At 36.2% G+C, this 14,526-nt stretch overlaps 1 protein-coding gene across 4 annotated transcripts in view; it reads left to right on the top strand.

Moving 5' to 3' along the window:
* zgc:158464 (uncharacterized protein LOC791139 homolog) overlaps positions 1-14,526 on the top strand; it is a 128,760-nt gene that overhangs the window by 9,689 nt on the left and 104,545 nt on the right. For all 4 annotated transcript variants that reach the window (XM_058751079.1, XM_058751076.1, XM_058751075.1 and 1 more), the window contains exon 2: positions 11,416-11,548. In XM_058751079.1, the coding sequence (XP_058607062.1) occupies positions 11,416-11,548 (133 nt within the window). The remainder of the gene's footprint in view (positions 1-11,415; positions 11,549-14,526) is intronic.

Here is a 14,526-nt window from a genome sequence, read left to right as displayed (position 1 = left end):
GGGAGCGGTTAACACGCCTCTCCAGCATCTCAGCGCTGATCGCTCACAGCCGAAGCGTCTTCTGACTCGAGATCAGCGCGCTGTAAATCATGTTCTTCCCATGATCCTCAGTGTGTATGTGAATGAGAGCTGTGGAGTGTGTGTCGGAGCTGCTCTGCTGGATGTGGGTCTCCACCCGTCGCCTCTCGTTCCTGGTGTTTCCGTCTGTAATCAAGAGATCTCACTCACTCGCTCCACGCCTGCTTTCCTGTGTCACACAAGGAGGCTTTAATACAGCAAATCTCATGCTCGGAAACATCCCATTCCAAAATCAAAAATATAAGAAATATTACTCATTTTTAGGACTTTTTTTCAACATTATTTTTTCTATACAATAATGTTTTTTAATGCAAATTTAAAATGTGCAAATCTTGTTTTTTTTTTTTTTTTGCATTGCAGTAATGAGAAGCTGGCAATATTATAAATAAAATAAATGGATAAATAAATGCAGTCTTGATGGTCCCAAAAATAGGCTCAGTGTTGTTTAGAAATCTCTCAATTTTTCCTTTTGATTTTGGCTTGAAAAATCCCTGACATTTCTTGAATTATCAGTGCATACAGATACACAACTGATACTAATGTAAGTGTGTAGAGCACATTCTAAAATATTTGTATGCATTATAAATATGCATGTTTAATTTTTCTAAAAAATATATTTCAGTAATTTTTTATTTTATTTTATTTTTTTTACAAATAATAATAATGATAAAAAATTTATATAGTTTTAGTTTCAGTTAACAATAATAACCCTGGTTTAATCAAACTATTTTTAAAAACCACTTTCTACAAAATATATATATTTTTTTAAATCAAATTTATTAACTTTTTGAATTAATTTTTATTTATTTCATTCATTATTATTTATTTCAGTACTAAAAAACTGACGATAATAGAATAAAAAAGTAATATATTATATAATGCAGTCTTAATGGTCCTAAAAATAAGCTGTGTTCTTTGTTCTTTTTTTTTTCTTTTGATTTTGGGTTGGGTTTAATCCTGAAATTTCATCAGTGCACACAGATCCACAAATATTATTTTGCAACTGATGCTAAAATAAGTATATTCTGAAATATGTGCATGCATTATAAAAATGCCATCTTATATTTTAGCATCACCGCTGCATCTGCCTCCATTCTCCCTCTAAAATTCAAACTCAGATCTGTGGGAAAGAAAGAGAGGTGAGAGGAAATTGGATTTTGTCAAGCGTGTCCTCTAGTGTTTAATCTGGAATATCTGCGCTGTATTAAAAGGGAGTCGCGTCCGGTCGGGTCTCTGGCCGAGAGGATGACGGTCATCGTGACAAAAGCAGCAGAACTGAGGACAGATGGAACGTCCATTTAAACGAGAAGAGCCTGAGTGTTAAAGCTGAATCTCTTCAGCTCATGATGCTGTGTGTTGAGAGCAGATGTGAAGTTCTGGTTCTTCTGTGATGAATGAGTCCTGACACACGATCAATGGCTGCGTAACAACTTCTCCAAGTGACAGAAAAATCACTTTTGCTGCAAAGCTGTGTGAAATCCGTGCACTTTTGTGAAATGTTAAGTGTGTGTGAAGAGACTCACAGTGCCTGAGAAGAAATCATTCATAGATAATGCATGCAAATACTTGTTTATTTATATTTTTATACATTTTTTTGTAATATTTTTATTTTTTATAAAATATAGATTTATAAAATATTTGTAATTATATTTTTAATTATATATATATATATATATATATATACATTTTTTTTTTTTAAATCTTGAATATAATCTACAGTGCTATATTAAACATAGTTCTAATATCATGTGTTAATCCTCTTTCTCATTTCACACATGGTCATACTAAATAATTACTGTTAATTAGTCTCATAATTAGTATGGAAGCTATCTGTCTTAATATATGGATGTGAATGCAAGTGTAATGCATTTCTCATAACTGCTTGTCTCCAAGTTAATTATGAATATTTTATTAATATTACTAACACTTAATTATGAATTATGGTTATCAATAATCACAGTGATTAAAGTAATTGTAAATAATTATAGTGCAAGTTCTGCAAATTGCAGTAAAATGTTTCGGAAGAGACTGGTGTGACCTTGGTTGTGATGGATGGACCCTGTCGGCATCAGCGTTTATACCTGTATAGTTCGTTCGGTTGCTCCTGTGCTGTTTCTTTGGCTCTTTCTGCTTCTTTCTCACAGCTGGACGTTTGTCTGAGTGATTCTCTCGTCTCACTGCATTCTGTTCTTCTGGCCTTCATCTCAAAAGCCTGTTCAGACTGAAGGAGCTCCTGCTGGAGAAACTGGAGTGTGTGGAAATAATGAATAGACGCACACGCTTCTGAAGGCTTGTATGCATCAGGACGATCAATATCCAGTTGGCTTTGCAGTTTTATAGTCTGTAGATAATGCTTCATATCTTTTAAGGGGTTTTAAATGACCTGCGTTTTATTCAAATGCTTTTTGGCCATCACATCTTTCCAACTCGTGAATGCCGTAGCAGTGTTTGGTAACACTTTATTTTGATCATCCACTTCAGACATTCTACTAACAGTAAGTTACTTTGCAACTACATGTCAACTAGCAGTCATTAGAGTATTAGTAGACCGTCTGATTAATATCTTCTAATACTTTGATGGGTCCACAACATACTGACTATGAGAAACTTTGCAAGTATATGTCAACTTACTCTACTAACCCTAAACCTACCCTACTGAGAGCTAGTAGACCAGGGCCGGATTATCCATAGACGGGATTGGGCGAGTATCCCTGGGGCACCAGCCAATAGGGGGGCACCAAGTGACTGCGTGCGACTATCAAAAAATATTTAGGAGCACCTGTGCGACTAACCCGATCAGCATATTGTATTTGTCAAAAGATGTCAAAGATGTCTACTTACGTGTTTTTGCAGCGTTGAGTAATGTATCGCAGACATTATGTTGATTCAGAATCCACTCACTGCTCAAAATACTGGAGTTTTGTTCATTGCTGAGTTATGCAAGCTCACAAATCCTCTCGTTATAACAAACAAAGTGTAGACAGGGTGTAAATAAGAGATTCGTTGTGCAGTGTAGAGAGCTTCATTGATTATAGTGGAGCTTTGTGAGATCGCGATGAACTCAGTGACAGCTTTTAAAGGTTATTAAGGGAGTTTGCAAATGTGATATTAAAATAATACAACAGTTCAATAAACAATACGTTAATATTAAGTGACATACATTGTATGACTTTAACAATATTGCCTGATTTTGCTCTATTTCTTCAACGAAAATAGTTTCAAACAGTCACAGCTGAGCATCTCCAAGCGGTGTTTCGTTTATGAATGAACCTGCGTTTTTAAATGAATCTAGTGAGTCAATGATTCAATTACCCATTCATAAAGACACTTGCTTGGTTCCTGAATGAATCAGCCGTTCAAACGAATCAACTGAATGAATGATTCAGTGATCAAATCAGTGACTTACCGCCACCTGCTGGCAGTTTTATTCTTATTTTTAAAGTGTCATTTCAGTTATTTAAATAATTTCAATCAAACAATAGTTCTGTATTCAAAATGTTATATTTAGAACATTAATCTCACAACATTGTTATGAATTTAAAACATCCATGTACCTACATGCCACTTTTGTGTACTTCTGTGTCACCTTTGTAGTGGAAACTAATCTGTTGATTGGTAACTTATTCTTCTTATTACCTGTTCTTCTATTTTTTTATTTTATTTTTATTATTATTAGAAATTTTGGAAGGGGGGACATTTTCACTTAGGGGTGTACTCACTTTTGTGGCCAGCGGTTTAGACATCAATGGCTGTGTGTTGAGTTATTTTGAGGGGACAAGCTGCACACTCACTACTTTACATTGTAGCAAAGTGTCATTTCTTCAGTGTTGTCACATGAAAAGATATAATAAAATATTTATAAAAATGTGAGGGGTGTACTCACTTCTGTGAGATACTGTATATCCCTTGTGTACCTACACTTACTTAGTCACTTTGGATAAAAGCGTTGCTAAATGACTAAATGTAAATGTATAAATAAATACAATACATTACAAAATACATTTAAAAGGAAGCTACTCTGGAGTTTGAACAAACAGGTTATGTTTCAAAGTCTGACAAACATGTGGAAAGCATTTCCTTCCCCATTAACTGTAAATGAATATGATAACTATATATAAATAAATTGTGTGCTTTCATTTGCTTTTTTGGTCCGTAATAAACAAATACATGTTCTGCAGTTGTATTGAGGCTCAGTGTTAGAATTGTCAGATCAGGGATGTGGTTTGCTGGCCTGGTTTAGTTTCTCTCTCGGTATCGAGGTTTTGCTGTAGTGTTGTGGCTCGTCCTCTCAGAGGGCTCTCCTCATTAGATTTGATCGGCGCTTTACTAAGCGCTAGCGGCAGAAGCACAAGAGCAGCAGAAAGGGCCCCTTTGAAACGGCCCTTAATGCAATCGTGCCGCTAAGCCTCGGGTCCTATTAGGTTATCTGCCGCTCAAATCCCTGCGGATCCGGACGTAAATCATCAGCGTCAGACTCTGTCAGGATAGTGTTATCAGCAGAACATCGAGCGGGAATATCTCTGGAGGTGCGGATCTGCTGCAAGCGACAAAAACGGCCAGGAACACCAGTAATCTGAACTGTGTGAGAATCACAGTTTGTGGACTCCAGTAATATTTACGACCCTCAGAGGATGTTTGATCATCATGCTTCCTAAGCTGACTTTCAGTGTGGACGCATTGAGACAGAAGAAATGCAAGCGTGTTTCTCTGTTGTGGCTTCAGTTTGGCTTCAATCTCAATATTATTACCCTGCATTCATGTTAATTGCTTTCTAAATTAATTTCATTTTAATGACAATTGTATGATTTTAATCTCTCGTAATGAGTCAGTGTGGTTCAGCTCAATACAGGTTTCATATTTCTCTGTAATGGAGCAGAAGTTGTGTGGGTCTGAAGGAAGTCTCTTGAGTCTCTGTCAGCTGTTGAGCTGCTTCTGCTTCTTCTCTGAAGTGGTCAAGGTTTAATTAGCTGGTTAGTTTGGGCAGTTAGTCCCACTGGTAGATGCCATAACTACACTTTCTTTATAGATGGTCATTCAGAAGTAGCTGTGCATTCTGCCATTTTTTCAGTATACTTGTTATTATAATATTTTTTTTTACTGTAGATGTTTTACCAAAAAAAAAAAAAAAAAAAAAAAATATATATATATATATATATATAGACCATCATTATTTATTTTATTTTATTTTTTGAGGTAGTTTGTCTTCATATTGTACACTGTAAAAAAATCAAAAGCTGAGAAAACTTAAAAGTTTAAGGCAACCAGCTTCAGCAGATTTTTGAGCTTTCTCAACTTTTTGTTGTATTAACTGAAAACAACAAGTTGAGAAAACTCAAAACTCTGCTGAAGCTGGTTGCCTTAAACTTTTAAGTTTTCTCAACTTTTGATTAGATTTTTTTACAGTGTATGCTATTATAATATTACTGTCAATGTTTTAGCAGAAACATAATACAGTGTTTATTTTTAATTTAGTGGTTTATTTAGTTTATAAAATGCTATTTTATTATTTGATGTACTTTGTCTTCATATTTTGTTATTATAATATATATAATAGCAGAAAAATTTAATTAGTATTTTTATTTTATTTATATATTTTTTATTTATATATTATATGTTATTATGTTAATAAATAATAAATGAATAAATACATTTCTTTAAATATTTAATACATTTATAATTTACTTTTAAGTAAAATTATATTTAATTTATTTTTAATTAATTAATTTATAATAAATAAATTAATAAATACATTTATTTATTTTATGGGGCTTTATCTTGTGCTTATTTCAAGGAAAGAATCTGCTCGGGTCTTGGTTTACATTTACAACTGACTGTAGTGACATTGCTCAGCCTCCTGATCTTACACCAGGTTTACGGTGTCTGAGGATTGGTGCGGCTGATCTTAGAGCAGTAATTAGGGCTGTTTTTCTCACCATGTTCCTCAAGGGCATGTGTAGCGTTTGCATGTGTATTTGACTCTCATGACACACCCAGCGCATGCAGCCAGCAGATGGTCGTCCCTCACGGAGCCACACGGGCCCCGCTTTACTAAGAGCCACTGCGCTTAATTATTCTCTCCTCGTTCAGCACAAACAGCTTGTTAAGTGTGCTCGAGTGGAGGACGGCTGAAAATCACCCCAAACTTTGCATATATGGGAAATGCAGCAACATGCTGTTGCTTCAATATAATTAGTCTTTCACTTATTAATCCTTTAAATTACAGAGAGTTTAGCGTTCTCAAATACATTTTAGAAAATTGTGTGACCAGGGCACCATGAACGAAGTATATCTGAATATGTTAATGTGTTTAAAAATGTGAAAATAATAATAATAATAATAATAATTCTGTTAAATCAATCAATTAAATTCCATTGTTAACTTCCACATGTTAATTTCATATGCATTATTCATTAGTCCATTTAGTGGTAAAGTGTCTGACTATTTTACATGTGTGAACTCAAAATATCTTAGTTTATAGTAAAATGTTTGCTAAAGAAGTTTGAATGTGTTTTTGAATAAATAAATACATTAATAAATTTCATTGTTAAATTCTTAGCTATGTTCATTTCATATGCGTTATGCAAATATGCATACCTTTTGAAGAAATTACATTTACTGTAATCCGTCTGTGAAGTCAAGGTGTTCTTTTGTCTCTTTTTTTAGCCATTTAGGCAGATTCATTAGTCCGTTTTGTGTTAAAATGTCTTTGCTCTTGACCTTTTACATTTGCATACTGAAAATTGTACTGCATACTGTTTTTTTTCTCTCTCTTTATGCTTATTTTACCTGAATGGCTTTATAGTACTGAATCAGCTAGGCTATAGAGGGCAAATCTCACTCTTTGAAAGCGTATTAATGCTTTGGATGCCTCAGTGTCAGACTCAGATAATGGTGCTCTTGAGCTCTGTGGACTCATTGAAGGCTGACCTTGACGTGTTTCAGAGTGAAAACAGCCCCACTGAAACCACAGCATTAACAACTGTGAAAATGCTTTTTGACTGACTTCGCATGTGAGATTGAAAAATGGCTATAAATATATCTGCTCCATCGTGTTCTCTGTTTGATGGTTGTTTGTCCTTGCTTTGTGATAAGACTGCATTTCCAGCATAAAGTCAGCTAGTAGAGTCTCTAAAATGCAGGATATTATAGTATGTGGTATTTGAGCCAGGTCAAATTTGAGAAATACCTTGATGGCGTGATTCACTCAAGAGGACATCTGCTGTCCACCTGTCACATGCTAATCAAGCCAACATATTTAAAATATTATAATGCAAGCATGCTGCATACTTACAGTATATACATACAATACTGTGCAGCGTATTCTTCTTCATACTGTCTACTGTTTTGTACAAACAAACAGTATTCAACAACAAAAGTTATTTTAGCATTATTGATGCACAATTGTAGTTTGAATTAATATTTTAAAGTAGATTTTGTTTTTATAGTTTGTTTTCATTTGAATGTTAGTTAATGTTTTAGTTAATTTGCTGTTATTTATTTTTTTTGTCTGTATATATTATGTCTATATAGTTTTAAAGGCTTTATTCTCAGAAATAAACACATTATTTTGCATTTGATTTAAATTATCTCTATATTTGGCAGTAAGATCAAATGTTGAAAGAAAATCATGCTTAACTTCTGTTTCATTCGTCACATTGGCTTACTACGTGATCAAGTAGAGAGCATTGTATTTTGGGACATTTTGAATTGTAACTTTTCTGTCTAGTCTGTTTTGCTGCATACTTTCAAAAGTTGTTGTAGGTAATGCATGCTTACTGAAAATGGACATAATGTGCACAGTGTTCACACTACATACTGCAGAAGTGGTAAGAGTAGTACAGAATATACTTTGGTCTGATCCCATAAAGCACTGCTATGTTCGACTCTCTCTGACACTGGTTTCTGGTTTTAGCTGCAGTGAGGGTTTGGTGTGGTTTGGATTTGCTTTCGTCCCTCTGTAAACACTGGAAATGATGAGGGGAGTGAACATGGCAGTTTCAGAAAGCAAAGAGCTCTGACTCTGAAATGAATTGTAGTGCTGTTGTTTCTAACATCTATCGTTGTGCCATTAAAGTTTGTGATTAACGGTGATGTTTTGTAGGAACTTTATCTGTGGTAGGAAAGTAAACTGGAGTTTATGTTCATGCTGGGTCTCGTCCCCTGTCTCAATCCCACAGTGCACAGAGGAATAGCCTGTAATTACATAGAGATGATGATGGCCTCTCTGTTCCTGCTCTGCTACAGCCCCCTCATACCTTAAACTTAGAAAAATGCAGGGTTTCCAGCAAACTTACTTTTAAAATACTAATTTTGGATCTTAGATTATGTAGATGTTTTTCCTTTCTACAAAGAGTGTAGATGTTTTGATGGTAAAATACTTGTTCCTCTCCACTTTTTTGTAAAGAAACTGCAGCAAGTAAACCATTTGTAAGTTGTTTTTTGGAAAAAAGTCATTTTAATCACTGATTCTGTGGAGCTTTGTTTGCTTGACTTGCTTGAGTTGAGTGAATGCACCGTGTCCACCAGTGGCATCAGATGGGACTACCTGTCTGTGAAAGGGTTAAAAAAGGGTTTGCCAAATGGATAAATGTAAATAAATATTTCAAAAGCCTGGAGAAAATCAACATTTTATAGTGGTAAGCCATGCAAAGGCTTAAAAACACACAGTAGCACCCTTAAACTCAATTGTGTGCTGCATTGCTAGTGGAGGAAAGCCAAGACTGGTGTAATATTATCCTCATTCTTGTTGTCTGTCAGAAGAGTGGCAGCTGCATTCTGGAGAGCTGCAGGAAGGACAGATGGTGCGAAGAGATTCCTGTATAGAGAGAGTTACAATTGGAAAGAAGAAGAAAAAGCAAGTATATTTTACTGTTATAACATGGTGAGATGCATTAATCAGAATGGAAGTTAATCAGTTGCACTTTTTATTGGTTGTGTTAAAAGGTCTAGATGCATTCCCTCTCATCGTCAGAAAGTAAAGTCCTTACCAACCAAGATTTAACTTCTTACAGGCAGTAAGTGTGGAAGGTAGATGACGTTCACCTGGTTTGAGTGGTTTGACAACTGTGAGTCATTAGCATAGAGCTGATAAAAATAAAAAAGGTTGTTTGTGGAAAACTGAGCCCAAAGGACACACATGCAGTGGAAATAAAACAGGACCTAGAACGGAGCTCTGTGGAACACCACAGTTTAAAATTGCTGGAGAGGAAGACAGAAATACTGACAGAAAAGATGGGGCTTTCAGACCCTGTGTTATAACTTATTAGAAATGTTATCCAATACACATGAATCAAAAGTTGTGACTGGAACATTGAGGTTTCCTTTTATGTGTGGCTGAGGTCTATTTGTAGTTCTCCAATTATGGTAATGCTCTTGTCTTTCTTTGACCACAGACCACAGAGAACAATTACAGAGATTCATTTCCAAAACATGCACTGACTTTCTTCAAAGAATGTAAAATATGTGAGATAAATGGCATTTGTTTTAGTTTGTGTATAGAGTGAATTGCTTAGTGTGACCCAGCTTCTGCTGCACTTGTTTTGCTCCAAACTATCTCATATGGTGGACATTCTGCCCCTGAGGAATACAGAGAGATGTCCAAATTCAAAGTCCAAACCTTCGCCAGGGACCAGCACAGCAGATGGCACCATCTCACTGAACTCTTTCCTACATGCTGGGGGCAAAATCACCGGCATGTTTAATTTCAAACCGCAGATACTGTAGTATTGCCATTATACTAAATTTAATTATTCATTCATACTTTATTAATAATGAACCACGTTGTGAAAGGATATCACAGATCCTTGAACATGACTTGGCATTAACATTGCAGAATGTAATGTGTGATTGCATGGTCGGCGTCACACATGCGTAGATCTTTGTATTGCTGGTAGTTTACGCTCTGTTGGATGACTGGTATTCCAGCACAACACTTCCTTGTGCAGAAGCTTATTGTTTTGTCACATCCTCCCTTGAAATAGTGTATTTTGAAGCACAGAGCTGATGATTACAGCTCTGTGGTGTCAGGAAACTAAATTCCAATTTGACAAACAGTCTCGGGGTAATGAATGAATGAATCTCAGAGTGTTGGTCATGTGCATCTAATTACCATCATGCGTGTGAAATACCCTTTAGAAAAAGGAGAAGAACAGGGCTGCAATTAAATGTGTCTGCCTGCCAAAGCCTGTATTTGTGCAATGTTATGTGAGCAGAGAGGAACAGTTTATAATTCTTCTGTTGATTCTCTTTGTGTGTCTTAGAGTAGACTCAGCCTCAGACGGCACACCCACAAACCACCCACAGTCCCCTGACCGTCTCATACATATTTCACATGCATATGAAGTGGATTACTCTATGATAATAGGCCAGCATTTATGGGTTGTGGACAGTAGATGATTATATGTTCACCTGGTTTGAGTGGTTTGACAACTGTGAGTCATTAGCATAGAGATAAAAAAGAAAAGTTGTGTCTGAGAAAAACTGAGCCCAAAGGACACACGTGCAGTGAAAATGAAATGGGACCTAGAACAGAGCCTTGTGTGTTACCGCAGTTTAAAACTGCGAGAGAGGAAGGCAAATTCCCAATATTGTCGAAAACGGTTTTGTCCTTCAGATAGGATTTGGTCACCTTAAGCAAAGCAGATCATGTAATATGGTAGGTTCTAACTTATTCTAAATATCATCCAATAAACATGAATGGGAGTTGTGACTAGAACATTAACAGAATCTCAGAAATTAATTTGAGTTTGTGAGTTGACTTTATGAGTAGCACTGTACAATTTGTCTTTGTTTATCTGTGTAATATTTGTGAAATTATACATATCTTTTTGGTCATTCAAGTCATTCAAATGATTTAAAGTATTACAGTCTAAGTGAGCAGTTCTTGGCCAAAGTTTAATACAGAATGGACGAGACTTTGTCAATATTAAAAAGCTGGGCTACCGAGACTAATCTTTGAGAGTATTTGTGTGTGAATTTATAATTACTGTACGTGTGACTGAAGAGAGAGTTCGGCTACCTTCTGTGCCGTTCACCACAGACTCCTTCTACAAGCATCCTTTGAGTCCTGTTCCTGCAGAGAGTGGAACAGTGGGATAGAAATAAATTAATGAAAGAGAGAGAATTAAATGATTCTCATCCTCTGATTCTCTTCTCACAGGGTAACCCAGACTTGATTGCACTTCTCTGTTCGATTTATAAAAGACCTTTAAAAGGATATAGGCCTTGATATTGACATATCTTTACTGGTATACATGCAATTAGATTTTTGGAAGCAGCCAATGATGTAATTAATTAGACAGCCCTGATTTAAGACACTTTTTCTCTTTCATTTTGCAGCTCATCATCCTAGAGGACTATGCCGACCCCTTTGACGCAGCGGACCAGGCAGGTGGCACCCAGACAGTCACAGAAAAGCCAACGGAGAATGACGGCTACATGGAGCCATACGAAGCTCAGAAGATGATGGCTGGTAAGATGACGGTGGTTCCCGCAGTGATTTACTGCATCATCTTTTGTGTTGTGCAGCTTGATGATTGTGAACTCTGAAGTGGCTTCTGGGAGAGTATAATCAAGCGTGATAATGCATCTGGGCCTATTTAAATGTGTGCACTAGGCCCATGGGACCTTGCTCAATTTACGCTTAGTAAGTTTTACTCTTGTTATTAAACATGGCTTCCATTTAAATGCGATTTGTGTTTTCTTAGTCCTTGGAAATGCGGTGTCTAATTTCCTCTGTATTTCGTTTTCTGTTTAGTGCTGTAAACAGAAAAACAACAATCAATTAGATCCTGCAGATTGTGATGGCTTCCTTTATGCTTTGCAAAACAGCTGCTCGGTGCTTCTGTTTAGACTAAATTCATGGGTATGTGGCAACAATTAGCCCAGCGTGAGCGGAGTAGTGCTCGAGGAAATCATCTGACCTGTCTGAATGAAGACGGCAGCCATATGTGAGCTGTCTAGAGTCCGGTAAATACAGTGCAAACTCCATAAACAATCTGCATATGTCAGGCGCTGTGGTCTCGTGTCCACATACAAGGGCACAACCGTATGAAGGCATGCACAAGGACGCTGTTGGCCGTTTGTATACGCTGTTATAGGCTTTGAAGGGGAAGTGGCTGTGTTCCTCCTCTCAGCGTTGCTCAAACAATGGAGAGGCGATCTGTTGATTCACTGCAGTCTGGTGCTGTTAGCCCAAACCAACCAACCAAATTACTCAACAAACGGAGCATGCAGATGCAGGATAAACAGTGTTTCTCAAGGTCAGACTGAGACACTGCAGAACTATTGACAAGTGTAGTTTACCATTAATGAAAATACTGCCGTTTATTCACCCACATGTTGTTTTAAACCTTAAAATGACTATAAAAGTAGTCCATAAACAGTACAACTAAAAAATATAGGTAACACTACAAAAAAGTCTCATTAATTAGTAAATGTATTAGCTAATAAACCAACAATGAGCAATATGTTTTTTTTAAACATTTATTAATCTTTGTTAATGCTAGTAAAAATATAATTGTTTATTGTCTGTTCATGTTCGTTCACAGTGCACTGACTAATGCTAAAATAAAAACTGCTTTTGATTTTAAAAAGTATTTGTAAATATTAAGTAAATGTTGGCTGATATTAAGAAATGCTGTAGAAGCATGGCATTGTTAGTGTCCATGTCACTGTTAGTGACCCACGTTTGGTTTTTGACCACTGAAAATGTGTCCAATATAACGATTTACTCTTTGAGCCATACTCCAAGAACCTCACAGTGCTTTTTCCCATTTTTGAACTGTCACTATTTGCATATAATGCAACAACGATTGCGTTAGACAAAATATTATACTGATAGAGCTACCAAGCTCTGAGTAAAAATAGCATATCATATAACACATCTTTCTAATGTCAGTTTTACTCTCTTGTAATTTATCTCCAGGTGAAAACTGTCATTTTGACTCTCCACAACAAAATAGTGAATTACTCTATAAATATACATCCATGACATTTAATATTTTGGCTTTCATCACTATGTATGTTTGTCTTTCTTTAGATAAATATATATATAAAAAAAATAAAAATTAAGCCAGGGAACTTTGTGGAGTTTAGTTGATTTGACACAGAATGACCCATTTGTGCTTTTGCATGTTGATGTGCCATGTTTAAAGATGTGCAAGCGTGTGAATGTTTGATAGATAGAGCCAGATTTCGGGTGAGCTGTAGGACTGATTGGTGCAAGAAACCTGCAGTGTTTTAGATGGTTGAGCTTCTGTCTCTCTCTCAGTTTGAACAGATGACTTCACAGTTTAATCATTGACTCAGCATGACTCCAACACTAGAGTCATTGTGGCGCTGTTTGTTTGACTTTGGGTTGCAAAAGCTAGTTTTCGTCTTGTAAATCAGCTCAGCGCATCATTTCCCAGATTGATGTTTTATAACACGTCATCACCTCCGAGCAGGACAGCTGGACATTTTATTTTTTTTTACAGTTGGACTCTGTTCCTCCTTACTTTTTTTCATATATTCATCTTTTCATTGGAGCCATCTGTCCTGTCACAGAACACATAGGGAAAATAAATTAATAAATGAATGCGTCTTGGATGTGCTTCGTAGCTTTCTAAACAGAAGGGGAGATGAAACTGGCATATTATTGGCTTGTTACTTTAATGTCTAAATGCTGTCCTTATTTATTTATTTTTGAACATTTTGATTGATTTGTCTTTGTTCGGCACCGGGACTACATGGATTGTACATTGGCACATTCCCTACAAATCTGCTGTGTTTTCTTAACTCATGTATGTTTATTTATTTATTTGGTTTTTAAACATTATAACAATTTGGTATTTTAACATAACGCATACCGCCTTTTTAGTTTAAGATTAATGTGTGTATATTCCATTACAGTACTGAAATTTGGGGGTTGTTTAATTTATCATGAAAATATTGTCAAAATTCAAAATTGTAGACTAAATAAATTCCTGTGGTCCTAAAACAGACTTCATATTATTTGATTTTGGGGTGAAATATGATCAGGACATATTCATGACAGGCTTCAGGAGATTCATCTATAAATACTTGTCATAATGAGATATGCCTGTGTGTGTGTTCTCTGTGGATTGTGTGGAATGTGTTGGCGTTTCCCCGTCAGTATTTCCAGCAGTACACACACACACACACACTTGCATCACAGTAATGTGTGAGTGTGGTTGCAGTTTCCTTCAAAACTGTGTGTGGAATATCTTACTAACTAAAGGAAGTGAGCAATTTCTCTTGTATTTCCCCCTTCCTTTCTCTTTCTGTCACTCACTCACTCACGCAGACACACTAAACTAACAGAGACACTTTCACTGCGCTGCTCTATGTGTTTAAACACGTCTGGAGTTTCAGGAAGGCAGTAAGGCTGTTGTGACCTGTCAGGCTGAGCTCCAGTGTTCGTGTGTGGTTATACTCGTACGTTTCACC

The sequence above is a fragment of the Onychostoma macrolepis genome, chromosome 18 (assembly GCF_012432095.1).
Source record: "Onychostoma macrolepis isolate SWU-2019 chromosome 18, ASM1243209v1, whole genome shotgun sequence".
Classification (NCBI taxonomy): Eukaryota; Metazoa; Chordata; class Actinopteri; order Cypriniformes; family Cyprinidae; genus Onychostoma; species Onychostoma macrolepis.
The sequence above is the reverse complement of the archived record's forward strand: the minus strand, read 5'-3'. Positions and strand labels throughout refer to the sequence as shown.